Here is a 15,054-nt window from a genome sequence, read left to right on the forward strand (position 1 = left end):
TCCAGTACTAAAATACCTAGTATTTTAAACACTAAATATTTAGTATTTTAGTTTTATATTGAAAAATCCTAAACTTCGTTGTTACTTTTTTTTAATAACCACTCTTCTGCATAGGCACACAGCTATTACCAGCTACCTTTGTGTCTTGTTGCTAATGTCTCCCACCAATGCACATCCTTCAGGGGTTTTGCAGCAGGAGTCTATGAGTGGCACACTCTTTTAAGGTTTTGTTAGTATAGACATATCTTTAATCCTCAATCTTGAATTCAGATGGGTCTGGGTTTCTAGGTTTTTAGTAATTTTCTGTATTTTCACAGAATTCTTCCATTTCTTCCTGGCTTCTTTTGTGTTGATTTGAATTCTGCTCTTAGTCGTCTGTTCAAACAATAACAGACATTCTTTTCTTTCCAATTACCTTTAGGTTATATTGCTCTTAGTTTCACCTACCTAGGTGTGGAATTATTTTTACTTATCCTGCTTGAGACTTTGTTTTAAGATCTGAGAATTTTTCAAGACAACTCTGGGAAGTTACAGCTACTAACTCTTCAACTATACCTGTTGGCTGCTTTCTCTAGTCTTGTCTTCAGCAGTTACTCTAAGCCATTCGTTGGACTGCCTCATTCTGTTGTTCTCTTCCCTCCTGTTTTTATATTTGCTGTTGCTTTATGACTCTATGTAGAATCTGAGTGACTTCTCTAGATTTATCTTCCAGTTCAGCAATTCTCTTTTCAGCTAACTCTAATCTGCTATTTCACATATACATTGAGCATTTTTTTTTTTTATTTCTGTGAGTATATGTTTTGTATCTAGAATTTCTGTTTGGTTCTTTTTCAAATCTGCCCTTTCTTTTTCAGTGTTCTTTTTTTATACTTTATGCTTTTTCTTCTCTGTCAATCATTCAAATTGTGATGATAGTCATTTTTTTCTTTATGCACTTACTTTTTATTTTATTTATTTATTTTTTGAGACAGGGTTTTGTTCTCTCTCCCAGGCTGGAGGACCGTGGCGCCATGACAGCTCACTGTAGCCTTGACCTCCTGGGCTCAATCCATCTTCCTGCCTTAGCCTCTTGAGTAGCTGGGACTACAGGCACGTGCCATCATGCCTGGCTAATTTTTGTATGTTTTGTAGAGGTGGAGTTTTGCCATATTGTCCAGGCTGGTCTTGAACTCCTGGGTGCAAGTGATCCTCTTATCTTGTCCTCTCAAAGTGCTGGGATTACAGGCATGAGCTACTGCACCTAGTCCCCTTCTCATACACTTTTTTTTCTTTTTCTTTCTTTCTTTCTTTTTTTTGAGACAGGGTCTCATTCTGTCGCCCAGGCTAGATTGCAGTGCTGCAATCTTGGCTTACTGCATCCTCTGTCTCCCAAGTTCAAGCGATTCTCCTGCCTCAGCCTCCCGAGTAGCTGGGACTACAGGTGTGCACCAGGAGGCCTGGCTAATTTTTGTATTTTTAGTAGAGATGGGGTTTTACTATGTTGGCCAAGCTGGTCTCTAACTCCTGACCTCAAATTGATCCACCCACCTTGGCCTCCCAAAGTGCTGGGATTACAGGTGTGAGCTACCGTGCCTGGCCCTCATTCTCTTCTTAATAGTCAGTGCTTTGTAAGAAATAAGGCAGTACTAGGCCGGGCGCGGTGGCTCACGCCTGTAATCCCAGCACTTTGGGAGGCCGAGGCCGGCGGATCACAAGGTCAGGAGATCGAGACCACGGTGAAACCCCGTCTCTACTAAAAATACAAAAAATTAGCCGGGCGCGGTTGTGGGCGCCTGTAGTCCCAGCTACTCGGGAGGCTGAGGCAGGAGAATGGCGTGAACCCGGGAGGCAGAGCTTGCAGTGAGCCGAGATCGCGCCACTGCACTCCAGCCTGGGTGACAGAGCGAGACTCCGTCTCAAAAAAAAAAAAAAAAAAAAAAAAGAAATAAGGCAGTACTTTCCCTGTTATAGTACTTATTTCATCCGTTCTACTCTGCCCATGTTTGGTTAATGTTTTTAATCAGGTGTTCCAGCAGGTCTTGATGAATCAGGAAAGTTCTGCCTGTGTCAAAGATTAAGTTGTAGGATATTGACCTATATTAGAAACTGATACTAGATTTCCATGATTGTTTACCACATGAACCTCACCATTCTTATAGTCACAATGAATCCTACCATGCAGAGGATTCTTTTTCTTCCCTAAATTCTTCAGTCTGGATTAAAGTCCATGTCTTCCATCCTTGTAATTAAAAAAAAAAATTATGTATTAAGCATGCAGTATTTACCAGGCACTCAAAATCAGAGCTAGTAAGTTACTAAGAAGACAGAAAAATCTAGAAAAAGATAATGTGTTATGCATTCCAGCCATACTTGGCCACTTGAATGAAATTGTGCAAACCGATTTCTCTTTCTGAGCTCAGCTTCTGTGATAGAATCTGGAGATCTCAGCTATACCTCCCAGAATTGTCATTTGGAAACTTCACTAGCACTCTGAAATGGTTTTCAATTAAAAATGCAGTGCAGAGGCTGAATAATAACTAGATTAGCATGGCAATCAGTTTAGGCAACTTTATGTTTTATGAATGTGAGCAAGGTGTTGGTGAGGGATTTTTTGAAAGGCTGTCAGACTTGTGACATGAATAAATCAAAAGTATTCCAGGCGATGGCTGTTACTGGGGCAGAAACTCATGTAACATGCATGATACATTTATTCCTCTCATCAGAAATAAGTATAGCTTTTAAAGATGTTTAATGGATTCTGAGTGCCAAAGGTTGTAAATATTGAAACTTCTTATAGTTGTATATACATGCTGTCAAATATAGCCTTAGTCTTTGGAGAGATGGGAAGACATAGATAATGAGCCACTGCTTGTTTTAAAGTGGTTTGAAAAATCAGGTTCTTTGGATTTCTGACCATTGCAAAAAATAGCTTCAAATGCAGTAAAATTCCTGAGGACATCATAAACCAATTTCCCCAGTCCTTGGGCAACTTACTGCCAACTGTCTCAGTTGAATAGAAAACTCTAGTTTGCTCTCAGCAACCCACTTCTTTATGTTTTGTTTTTTTCTGTTGTGAAGTCATCCTGTCCACACAGTTAAACTAACAGAGAGCCCATCTATCTAGGTTCTGTTATTTTATGCTGGTTGTAAACAAGGCCAGTCCTGGCTTGCATTCAGCAATGAACAGACACAAACAGCTTTCTGTTTCAGAGGAGGAAGAGGAAATCAGATGGAGAGGACCATTAGGAGTGTTGGTTGGGTTTGAGGAACATATTATGCATTTGAACTAGTGTTTGACTGAGATTTTGAGATGGTTCTAAATGACTTCCAGGTGGCCTCAGCCCACGTGTGTGGAGGGGGCTGTTCATTTTTAACAGTGACTCTCTGTTTCACTAGCTTCTTTTTTGCTTTTAGTGATTATAGTGGACACCACATATTATTGGCTGGTAGATGTTGCTCTCAACTCTGCAGAAAGACAATTTCAGGTTCTTGGGGCTGCTTTCTTTGTGATTTTGGATGATTCTTTTATGTTCTTCCTTTGGCCTGAGGTTTTTCACATTTGAAATCTTTTTTTTTTTTTTTTTTTTAAGAATTGTAACGTATGGCTTTCCAGAACTTAGCAGGGCCCTTAGGTGTCACTGTATGACTGGTGAATTTGAGGTCACCACACGGTGGCTGCACCAGGTCCAGGACTCCGTCTCCTGAGCACAGGCTGCCACTCCTTATTTCTCAGCATCTGGATGAGTAAGAGGATTGAGGTGAGAAGGTAAACTACCAGGGTATAGTAGAAGAAGTACAGGCTTGGGCCTTGGACTGCCTTGGTGTTACTGCTTAATGATCTCTAAGTTTCCTATTCTTTCTAAGCCTGTTTCTCATTTGTGAAAGGGAATAATACTTACCTCACAGGTTGTTGTGAAGGGCAAGTGATTTTTTAACGTGTGCATCTGTGTCTGGGCAATGGCCTGGGTCATGTTTATAAATCCATCGGCTCAAGCCCATTGAGGGAGCTGCCCTCCACTGCAAGGTCAGCCCCAGTGCCCAATTCCCAGCCGAGGAGAAACCTGGGCGCTCCCACAGTTCAGACCATATTCCTACCTCGTGCAAACCTCTCTTCAGCCCACCCCCTTGGACAGTTGGCTGGGGATGGAGATGAGGGGTGTGCAATTGTGTGTCTCTTCTCTGTTACAGCCATCTATCACACCTGTGAGGCCTCCAACTTCCAGTGCCGAAACGGGCACTGCATCCCCCAGCGGTGGGCGTGTGACGGGGATGCGGACTGCCAGGATGGTTCCGATGAGGATCCAGTCAACTGTGGTAAATGCAAATTCCCCAGCTCCCTCCCTGAGCCTCCCCAGTGTCTGCTGTTCAGGCAGGGAGGCAACAGTGAGCCAGGGGATGAAATGCTGTTCTCCTATGCCCCTATTTACATTCTGAAATCGAATAAGCCCATCTACTTTCTATGTTGTATTGCCATATGATGTATCAGAGTATACTATATAGTCTTAAGAGTTGCAGGCAAGCAGTTTGCCCCCCACACAAACTATATAAAATGCTGCCACGTAAACAAATTAAAATGCTTTTTGAAACCAAATATTTTTAAGGTTCTCTATCCTTTTGCCAAACATTCCAAATTTGCAGAGGATGTTAGTTGTCTACATGTTATACATTCTACTCCTCAAGTAAAGATGTTTATGCAACTCTATTTTTCTGTAGTAAGCATTTTCATGGAAGATGCGTACTCACTTTATACTACCATAACCTAGTTCACCTGATTGCTTCCTGGTTGGGCGTTTGAGGTTTTTAGATTTATGCTATTATGCTAGTACCACTATTCATGTCCTTGGAAATGGCCTGATTTTTCCTTGAGACATTTTCTGAGAGGCATTCTTCAGTATGGAGTTGTAAGGTGAAAGATTCCGACCAGTTTTTGAGTCTCTCTGTTACCAGATTGGATTTCCAAGGGATTCCATCAAATGTGTCTCTACTAGTAATAGGTTGTATGTTTCCACAAGTCTCCCTTGATATTAGATTTGTATCTTTTTAGTTGCTTCCACTAATGTAATGTGTGTGTTTGCCTCACGTAGGTTTGATTTATACCTCTTTTAAAATACTTTTTCTACCTAGTGACATTAACCATTTCTCCAAATAGTGGTGCCTGTTTACTGTTTCTGTTTGATATCCTTTGGCTAATTTCCCAGAAATGATTACTTTTTACAGGATTAAAACACATTTTCATGCTTATACCTAATCCTCAAGGAGCGATTCTACACAGAGCTCGGTTTGCAAAGGCTATCTATGACTGCCCCATTAGAAGTGATTTTCTTTCTTTCTTTTTTCTTTTTTTTTTTTTTTGAGATAGGGTCTCACTCTGTCATCCAGGCTGGAGTATAGTAGTGTGATCATGGCTCACTGCAGCTTTGACCTCCTGGGCACAAACCATCTTCCTGCTTCAGCCTCTGAGTAACTGGGACCACAGGGGTGGACCACCACGCCTAGCTAATTTTTCTATTTTTTTGTAAAGATTAAGTTTTTGCCATATGTCCCAGGCTGGTCTCAAACTCCTGGGTTCAAGTGATCTGCCCACCTCAGCCTCCCAAAGTGCTGGGATTATAGGCGTGAGCCACTGCGCCTGGCCAGAACTGATTTTCAAGTCCAATGCCTGGCAGTAACTTTTTGCTCAGGAGAAAGGATGACCTAGTACTAAAGATTCTGATCAAGATACCTTAGTTCTAGTTTAATTTCCCCTGGAACTGTTGTGAAACCTCAGGCTCTTAGCATTTCTACGCAAACTTTCTCCAAAACAGCTTTGCCTTAGAATTCCTCCAGAATTAAGGTAGTGAGTGATTTAAAGAGTTTTATAAAACTAGGATTTCATAGTCAGGATTCATATTGTCCTTTTCCTATTCATTGAAGCTTTTCTTTTTCTTCTAAAAAGTATACTTAGGTCAGGTATGGTGCCTCATGCCTGTAATCCCAGCACTTTATGAGGCTGAGGTGGGAGGATGGCTTGAGCCCAGGAATTTGAGATCAGCCTGGGCAACATGGCAAGGCCCCATCTCTACAAAAAATACAAAAATTAGCCAGACGTAGTGGTGCACGCCTGTGGTCCCAGCTACTTAGGAGGCTGAGGTGGCAGGATTGCTTGAGCATGGGAGGTGGAGGCTGCAGTGAACTGTGATCACGCCACTGAACTCCAAGTTGGGTGACAGAGCAAGACTCTGCCTTAAAAAAAAAAAAAATATATATATATATATATACACACACACACACACACACACACACACACATATATATGTATATAGACACACACATATATACACATATATACATATATACATATACACACACATACACACACACTTATAAAAATGGAAATGTTCAAAATGGAAAAGATACAAAAAGGTATAGAGTTAAAGATTGATCTCCTCACCTGCCCAGTTCCCACTTTTTCCTAATAGGAAACCAAGTTGTACATTTTTTCAGAATATTTTTGTGCATATATAAACAAATGTAAGTATACTCTGTATTGTTGTGCTATTTCATACCCATCATGTTTAACTTTGCACCTTGTTTTTTTCACAGAACTGTTTCAGGCATACTTTTTATAGAGCACTTCTTGCATCTCTTTATAGCTGTCTGTGTTCCAGTGTACAGTAATTTATTAAACAGTCTCTTGTTGATGGACTGTTTTCAATCTATTACACAGTTTTGCAATGCAACACTTGTGGGTAGTTTTCAGTCTATTACAAACAGTGTTGTAATGCAACCCTTGTACTTACATTAAGTACAAGGTCGTAAACTTTTATTTACATCATTTTTTTCAGCTGTGAAATAGAATGCATTTCTACAAAAGTAGAATTACTGGGTCAAAGTGTATATACATTTGTCATTTTGCTAGTTATAGCCAAATTTGCCCTCCCCAGTGGTGGTACCAATGTGTAGTCTGGCCAGCACTGTGTGTAAGTGCCTGCCCGTTTCCTCCTCATCATTCTTCTGTACTGTTGAATTCTCTTTCAGAGAAGAAGTGCAACGGATTCCGCTGCCCAAATGGCACTTGCATCCCATCCAGCAAACATTGCGACGGTCTGCGTGACTGCTCTGATGGCTCCGATGAACAGCACTGCGGTGAGTTCATTCCTTGCCCCCAGGACGCACTCAGGCCTGGTGATTGTGAGTGAAGAGCGTATATTGGACTAAATCCTTTCATTTCCTCAGTACCTGCTTGTGGTTAGCTTTTAACTGAGTTGATCCCCGAGTTCTTGGCTAGGACTCCTGGAGGCTGATCGTGGCAGAGGGACATGGTTTGGTTAAAGCAGAGCAGGAAGAAAGGAAGCAGGGTTGGGGGCGATGGTGGGATTAGTTTGTACTTCAGTGAATTAGTTCATACTGTTTAGTTGAAATCTGTTCTATTAATTGGTTGTTTTGAATCGGCCACTTATTTCTACTTGATAGGTTTTATTAATGTTGCTGAGTATCACTGGGGGTAGAGTGGGGGGTGGGTAGGCATTTTTTGGCCAGGTGACCCTTTTTATCTTCAGTTTTCTTTAGACCCAGAAAGATTGCCTTGGGTCACTGGTGCTTATCCTTGATTACATATGGGAATCACCTGGGGAGCTTTAAAACCTTCTGGTGCCTGGACCTTACCCCCAGAGATTCTGATGTAATTAGCGTAGGTGTGGCTGAGGTGTTGGAACATTTATGGTGCTCCTGGTGATTCTTCTGTGCAGTCCGGATTGAGAGCTAATGTATCAGTGCAGGGAGTGGCCAACTAGCCTGTGGGCAAAATCCAGTCCCTAACCTGCTCTATTAAATGAAGTTTGATTGGCATACAGTAACTACTCTTTGTTTACATATTGTAGATGGCTGCTCTCATGCCGTAGCAGTGGACTCTTGAGCAGTTGTGACAGAGGCTGTATGACTTGAAAACCCTGAAATAGTTGCTTCCTAGTTGTGTTAGTTGGGGTTAGTTGGGGTTCTCCAGAAGAATAGGACAAATAGGATATGCATATGTATGTATATAGATTTATTTTAAGGAATTGGTTCATGCAATTTTGGAGGCTGGCAAGTCCCAAATTTGCTGGGTGAGCCAGCAGGCTGGAGACCCAGGGACACACTAAGGCTATAGTTCAAGTTCAAAGTCCATCAGGCTGCAAACCTTGAAGACAGCCAGTTGCAGTTCAAGTATGAAGGTCTCCTTGCTGTGTCCTCACATGGCCCTTTCTCTGTGTGGGCATTCCTGGTGTCTCTCTCTTCTCAAAGGACATTAATTCTATTGAGTTGGGGACCCATTCTTATGTTTTCATTTAACCTTAATTACTTTTTAAAGGCCCTATGTCCAAATACAGTCAAATTGGGGATCAGGGCTCCAACATACAAATTTTGGGGGGACACAGTGCATTCCATTAGACCAGTTCCTTACAGAAAAATTTGCCTACCCCCATATTAGAGAGTCAGTATCATATTAATCATGCTTGAGATTAGGGGGTTTGATGCCAGACAGCTCTGGATTTCACTTTTGGCTTCATCTTCATCAGCTGTGTACTCTTGGCAACATACTTAACGCTACTGCCCTTGTTTTCTCCTTTTGAATTAGCGACAATAAAATCTCTCCTAATGTTGTCTTGAGGGTTTAATGATGCACTTTATGTCAAGTGCTTTAGCTCTAGGCTTGGCAGAAAACAAGTGCTCAATAAATGGTGGTTTTTACTGTTGCTTCCTGAAGCCACATCTGTACCTGTAGGCACTTGCCCAGGGCTAGAGGGCCCAGCCAGCCACAGTGCTCATGGCCTCTTCCCCGCTCTGGATCCCTTACAGAGCCCCTCTGTACGCACTTCATGGACTTCGTGTGTAAGAACCGCCAGCAGTGCCTGTTCCACTCCATGGTCTGTGACGGAATCATCCAGTGCCGCGATGGGTCCGATGAGGATGCGGCGTTTGCGGGATGCTGTGAGTTGGGGCAGGCAGGGGAGGTGACTCACGGTCACTAAAGAACTTGCACGGGAGTTTGGCCACCCTGGGGTTGTGTCTCTATTTAATAACTTACAGGTCTTGGATGAGTGTTGAGGGGTTTGGCCACCCTGGAGTTGCACCTCTATTTAGCTTACACGTCTAGGTTGAGTGTCCAAGCTTGCCTTTTCTGAGAAAGACCTTCCTTTGTTGCTTAAGGAATCCTGCTTTTCACTAGTGGGTGTATGCATAAAGGGCAGGATGGCGAGTGACCAGGGTCTTGGCTCAAGGGTCACTGAGAGTGAGAGGCCTTCCTTGCCAGTGCTGTATCAGATGGCACCTCCAGCCTGCCACAGCCCTTTACCCTGCTTCGATGGTCCTCCCACAACTCGCCCCGCTTTGAACCTGTCTATTCATTTTGCTGCTTGAGCTTCACAGGAGCCGGGGCTTGTTTTATGCATTGCTATGGCCCTATCTTAAAACAGTGCCCTCGTTGGAGTAGCTCTTGTATTTGTTTGCTGGGACTTATGTAGCGAAGTACCGCCGACCAGGTGGCTCAAACAACAGAAGTTTATTTCTCACAAGCCTGGAAGCTGGCAGACCAAGCTCAAGGTGTCGGCAGGGTTGGGTTCCTCCTCTCTCCCTGGCCTCGTGGACGGCTGCTTTCTCCCTGGCTCTTCACACGGTCTTTGCTCTGTACACATCCGTGTCTACATTTCCTCTTCTGTAAGGACACCAGGCCTATTCAATTTGGGCCACCCAGATCACCTCATTCTAACTTTTCCTCTTTCAAGCCCTTATCTCTAAATACAGTCCTGTTTCTGAGAGACTGGAGGTTGGAACTTAAACACATGATTTTTGGGGGGATAAACTCAGCTCATAACATGATTCGGTAAAGATTCATGGAATGGATTAATTAACAGAGTGTGCTCTGTTTAGATTAGGTTTGGCTTTTGCTTTCAAGGTATGTTTTAGCCAGACAGTCCCTTGCCAGGACTCACTGCTGTTCCCCCTTGCTTCTGAGCAGCACTGCTGCTTCGACCCCTCAGCCTGGAAGTTCCTGGACTTCATGGATGTTTGTTTCCTCTGTAGCCCAAGATCCTGAGTTCCACAAGGTTTGTGATGAGTTCGGTTTCCAGTGTCAGAATGGAGTGTGCATCAGTTTAATCTGGAAATGTGACGGGATGGATGATTGCGGCGATTATTCTGATGAAGCCAACTGCGGTAAGATGTCAGATCTGCCTCCTCGCATCCTAGTCCTCTAGTTACAGTGATGCCTGCAGTTACAGGGACACTCACCGACACCCCCACTGCAGACTTGGCCTTCCCCTAACTCAGCAGCAGTTGCTGCCAGTTCCTGAATCCTCACACGAGGTGTTGAGTCTTGAACTGGGCAGCTGGCACCCAGCAGGTGCTAGGGAAAAGTTTATTTGATCTCCTTTCCTTTCTGCAGTTGGGAAGACCACATTATGTATAAGGAAGACGGTAGATAAGGAATTATGGTAAATATTATGGAGCGACCTCCCCTTAAAAGTGACAGGCCACCGTGTAATAGTTATTGTCACCATTGGCTTACCATCAATAGTTGTTTTATTCCTTTAGTGAAATGTCAGAATTAAAATTCAGGTGATCATTCTCAGGATATCATAGTATAGATCAGAGGAACATGGGTTAGGGGCTGGGAAGATGGGGTTTTGTTTAGGTCGTAGGTGTATTTTTTGTTGCCCACTGGGTGCCTGAAGCTGCCTTATCTCTCTATGGGTGGGAAGTGCGGGTTGCCCTGGAACTTGGGTCTGGAGGAGGATGCATAGAGTTGGAGCCCCGTGTTCACACTGGTGCAGGGGAAGCGACTGATGACGTGGTTGATCTCCACAGAAAACCCCACAGAAGCCCCAAACTGCTCCCGCTACTTCCAGTTTCGGTGTGAGAATGGCCACTGCATCCCCAACAGATGGAAATGCGACAGGGAGAACGACTGTGGGGACTGGACTGATGAGAAGGATTGTGGAGGTAAGAGGCCCCAGGGTCCTGGGTCAGCCCCATCACCAAGGCACACCAGAATCGTTCCACCAGCTCTGCAGGGTGTGTCTGGCTTATTCCGTGTTTTGGGGGGCATATTTTTGTGAGAATAGTGACTCAAATTTTTTCTGTTCCTCTTTCTCATTTTGAAAAAAGTGTGGTTGGTTTCTCCTATTTTCAGGCTGTTTATTCTGTATTTTCAGGGCAGAGTGAGAAGTCTAGAGCCTTCCTACTCACCGTGTGGTTTGCAACCAGTAGCATCTGCATCTCCTTGGAACTTGTTAGCAATGCAGAATCTCTGACCTCACCCCAGACCTAGAGTCAGAATCTGCATGCTACTAAACCCCCAGGTCCTGTGTGCTCCACCATGCATTTGAGGAGCACTCATGTGGAATGCAGACTTGCCCCTTTCCTTTCTGGCATTCTCATCTCTGGACCAGGTCGTGGGGTAGTTGAGGTTGAATTAACTAGAAAACAATGCTTCACCTCAGTAGGAATTCTCTTAGCCATGCTGTGCCTCCTCAGCCACCTGTTTCTTCCCCCAGCCCCTGCGAAAGCAAACTTACCTGAATATTGTTAGCCCAAATCAAATATAATAAGTAAGGGAAATCTACTCCCCAAAAGGGAAAAGGATATTGCCTCTTCTGACAACCTGTTATACATGATTTCTAGATTAGCCACTGCTCAGAGCTGTGCCTGGCACTGGCCTCCCTCAGCAGGTACAGCTAAAACTGGGACATCCGCACTAGGTTTGGGACGCAGTTGGTCTAAGATCAATGTTCTGCTTCTAATGTTCTGGGTTTCCTTGCTTGGTGTTTTTCTCAGATTCACATATTCTTCCCTTCTCGACTCCTGCGCCCTCCACGTGTCTGCCCAATTACTACCGCTGCAGCAGTGGGACCTGCGTGATGGACACCTGGGTGTGCGACGGGTACCGAGATTGTGCAGATGGCTCAGATGAGGAAGCCTGCCCCTCGCTTGGTGAGTTCTGGCCCAGGTCTTCTCCTGTGGTACCTGCTGTTGTGGAGAGGACCTTCTGGGGGTGTGCTCTGGGCACAACCCAACCGGGTCTCATGCCCTGCTGTCTGGGCCTCCGCTGTGTGGCCAGGTTGCCTGTCGCTAATGGTGCACCTCCAGGGAAGGCTGATTTCTAGCATTTCTCCCTGGATCACAGACACATAGGAAATTGGAATGGGAGCATCTCATCCTCTATAACTGGCCTCTGACCTTCCTGCAAGAGGCCGGCCACCCTGATTTCCACCCAGGCTGTGGTTGTGCCACCTTTGCTGCCTTCTTAGTGGGAAAGTACAAATTGGAATTAATGTGGCACTTTTTGTGTGTGTGTTAAAACTCTCAGGGGAGAGAGCCCAATTCCACTTGCTAGTTGGCTGGCCTGTCCAACTAAAAGAAGGGTAAGCACTGCCATCTAGTGGCTAAACTCAAAGAGGCAGCTGAAGGTCTGTAGTCATCATGTTGTTGGAGGCGGGCGTAGACCTTGAAACCCCTTCTCGTGCGTGCTCTTAACTGCAGGCAGAACAGAGGTAAGGATCCTGTGTTCGTTCCTAAACAGGAGTCTACTTCAAACTCAGTTATAATAGAAGAACAAATAATTTTTTGCATGCTTTGCATGATCGTTTCCTTTCTTCTGTGACCATGTTCATTCCATGGCTTCCTTGTTTAAAAACATCAAAATCCCAAACTTTAGTGAAGCTAAATCATATAGGGATCTCCTGGGTTCCAACCAGAAATTCTGATTCTATGCTTTTTTTTAATAAAACATTCTAAAAATGATGGTTTTACTAGGGTGGTCTTTTTGCCATATTGAGTTTCCTCTTGTTCTCCTGTGTAGAAGCTCAATTTTTGACAATTCCTATTTTCGAGGCCCTCTATGAGCTGACTCCTCCTTGCCTCCCTGGATTCCTTACCTCAGCCAAGCTAGGTTCCTCACCTTCTCCAGATAGACTTGCTTCTTTCCTGCCTGTGCACCTGCAGCAAGGTTTTGCCCTCAGCAGGAACTTCTGTATCCTCAACCTCGTCTTCCTACTTTCCTTATCACTGAAACCCACCATCCGTCAGTGCAAACAGAGGCATGGATTTTATAACAAAAGAGACCTTGATGTGTTAATATCATCAGAACTTCTCAAAATATGGTGCAAAGACCACCCTAATGGAATCACCTGGGGTGTTTAGAAAAAAACATAGAATGAGAATTTTTGGGTGGAGCCCAGGAGATCCCCATATGATTCGTAGGTTCACTAAAGTTTGGGATTTCTGCTTTGAACAAATAGGGCATTATTCTCCTTTCAAGTACCACCTCTATGGCGCTTTCACTGATTCCTTGAACTGATTTCCATCTCTTTTCCAGTCTCATTAAACTTACCCATTGACCTTTTGATTCTTAACTAGAATCTGCTGTATATTGCTTCCTAATTATTTCATGTGTGTTGATCTTTGCTTCCATAGCCATTGCGTGGATTTCCTGTTTGGGGATCATGCCATCTACTACTTTGAGTCCTGCTCTGTGTCTCCTACAATAATAGGCAAATAGTCAGTACCCCTAAATGCTTCTCAATTAAAATGAATTGTAAAAAACGAAACAAAACTTTGTGTCTGTCCTTTCCCCTCCAGGCCTACGTATTTATTGAATAACTTGATTATCCTCTCCAAGTTGTTTTTGCTTATTAAAACTCTGACCAGGACATTAATAGACTCTAGCAAATTCTGACTAATCCGTTGAGCAGATCTCTGTTTATATATCCTGTTCAGCTTTTGTACTTTCTTTTTTGTGTGCAGTGCTGGGACAAATTTAAACTCGTTGTTGTCTGTAGCTCTTCTTTGTGGATCTTCTTTGTTTAGTGTAGAACTCTCCTAACTGGTTTATCAGCCTCATATTTCTCCCCCTTTCGGTTTTCTTCTGATAAGGCCCATACTGATGAACGATCATGTCCTCCCCAGTATTGGAGCCCTCTGATGCCTCCCTTCTTGTCCAGAAATAAGTGGCATGATTTGCCTTGGCCTGGCTTTCTCCCCCTTTTTATTTTTTATCACCTGTCTCCGTGTACCTTGTGTTTCTGCAGAGTGTTTCTGGGATTTAGGGAAAGCCCTTTTGAAAATCCAATTAAAACTGTAGAATAGGCAAAATATCCTAAAGTTAATACTTGCTTTTTCATTTGTTTGCTTAGGTTGTTTTGTACCATTTGCCAATGCTTTCTGCCTTTCAGTCACCACTCAGGATAACTTTCCACAGGTCAACGTGTCCAGGGATTTATCAGGTCCAGTTTTTCTCTTGGAGATATTCCTTCTAACAACTTGGATTCTCCTTTCTGGACAGATTGTTCTCTAGTCCTCCTGTGTGCCTGTTATGCTGAAATTTTCATGGCCTCCTTGGAATTCTCTTTGCCTTTCTCCCAGTTTAGATTCCTTGTTTCTTGGATCTTGTGTTTTGCTTTTTCTTAGTTTACTCCCTTGTTTGGGTGGAGTGCATCCTTCAGTAGCCTTGTCAGGTGAATATGATGATGCAGTGGCCAAGGACACTGTGATAACAGCTCTCAGGTGTTTGTCTCTTGAATTTTGCTGCTCTGGTTTGTACTAGTTGCCCTGTATACCTGGGGCACAACTGCCTTCTAGGACGTTGCACCATCATCATCCTCAGTACTTGCTTTTACCTCCATCTCCTGTTGGAACTCCTGTTTTCTGTGTCCCAGTTTTTCTCTCTTTAGTTTAATCCCATGTTTCGGTAGAGCACATTTTCTGGAAAATGCCTGAGAAAATGCATGTGGGAGGCCTGTGTGAGGTCTTGCTTATCTTAAAGTGTTTTAATTCTGTCTTCAGACTTAATTGATAGTTGGGCTGGGTTTGGCATGCTAGATTGTAAGTAATTTTCCTCCAGAATTTTGAAGGTTTTGTTCTACTGCCTTCAAGCAGCTTTTGGGAAATCCAAAAGCCATTTTGATTCTGATTTTTTTTTTTTTTAATATGTGACCTGTTTTTAATCCTCTAGAAGCTTGTAGACTCTTCCCTTTGGCACCAGTGTTTTAAAATTTCACAATGATGTGCTTTGCTGTGAGACCCTTTCCATCCAACGTAGTAGACACTTGCACGCTTTTTGAT

The 15,054-nt window shown here is 43.5% G+C and overlaps 1 protein-coding gene across 2 annotated transcripts in view; it reads left to right on the forward strand.

Annotated features, from left to right (window-relative positions):
* The window catches only part of LOC105476491 (sortilin related receptor 1), a 179,518-nt gene that overhangs the window by 125,734 nt on the left and 38,730 nt on the right, over positions 1-15,054 (forward strand). For both annotated transcript variants that reach the window (XM_071075729.1, XM_071075730.1), the window contains exons 26-31: positions 4,168-4,293; positions 6,997-7,104; positions 8,794-8,925; positions 10,018-10,149; positions 10,801-10,935; positions 11,770-11,925. In XM_071075729.1, the coding sequence (XP_070931830.1) occupies positions 4,168-4,293; positions 6,997-7,104; positions 8,794-8,925; positions 10,018-10,149; positions 10,801-10,935; positions 11,770-11,925 (789 nt within the window). The remainder of the gene's footprint in view (positions 1-4,167; positions 4,294-6,996; positions 7,105-8,793; positions 8,926-10,017; positions 10,150-10,800; positions 10,936-11,769; positions 11,926-15,054) is intronic.

The sequence above is a fragment of the Macaca nemestrina genome, chromosome 12, assembly GCF_043159975.1.
Source record: "Macaca nemestrina isolate mMacNem1 chromosome 12, mMacNem.hap1, whole genome shotgun sequence".
In the NCBI taxonomy this organism is placed as follows: Eukaryota; Metazoa; Chordata; class Mammalia; order Primates; family Cercopithecidae; genus Macaca; species Macaca nemestrina.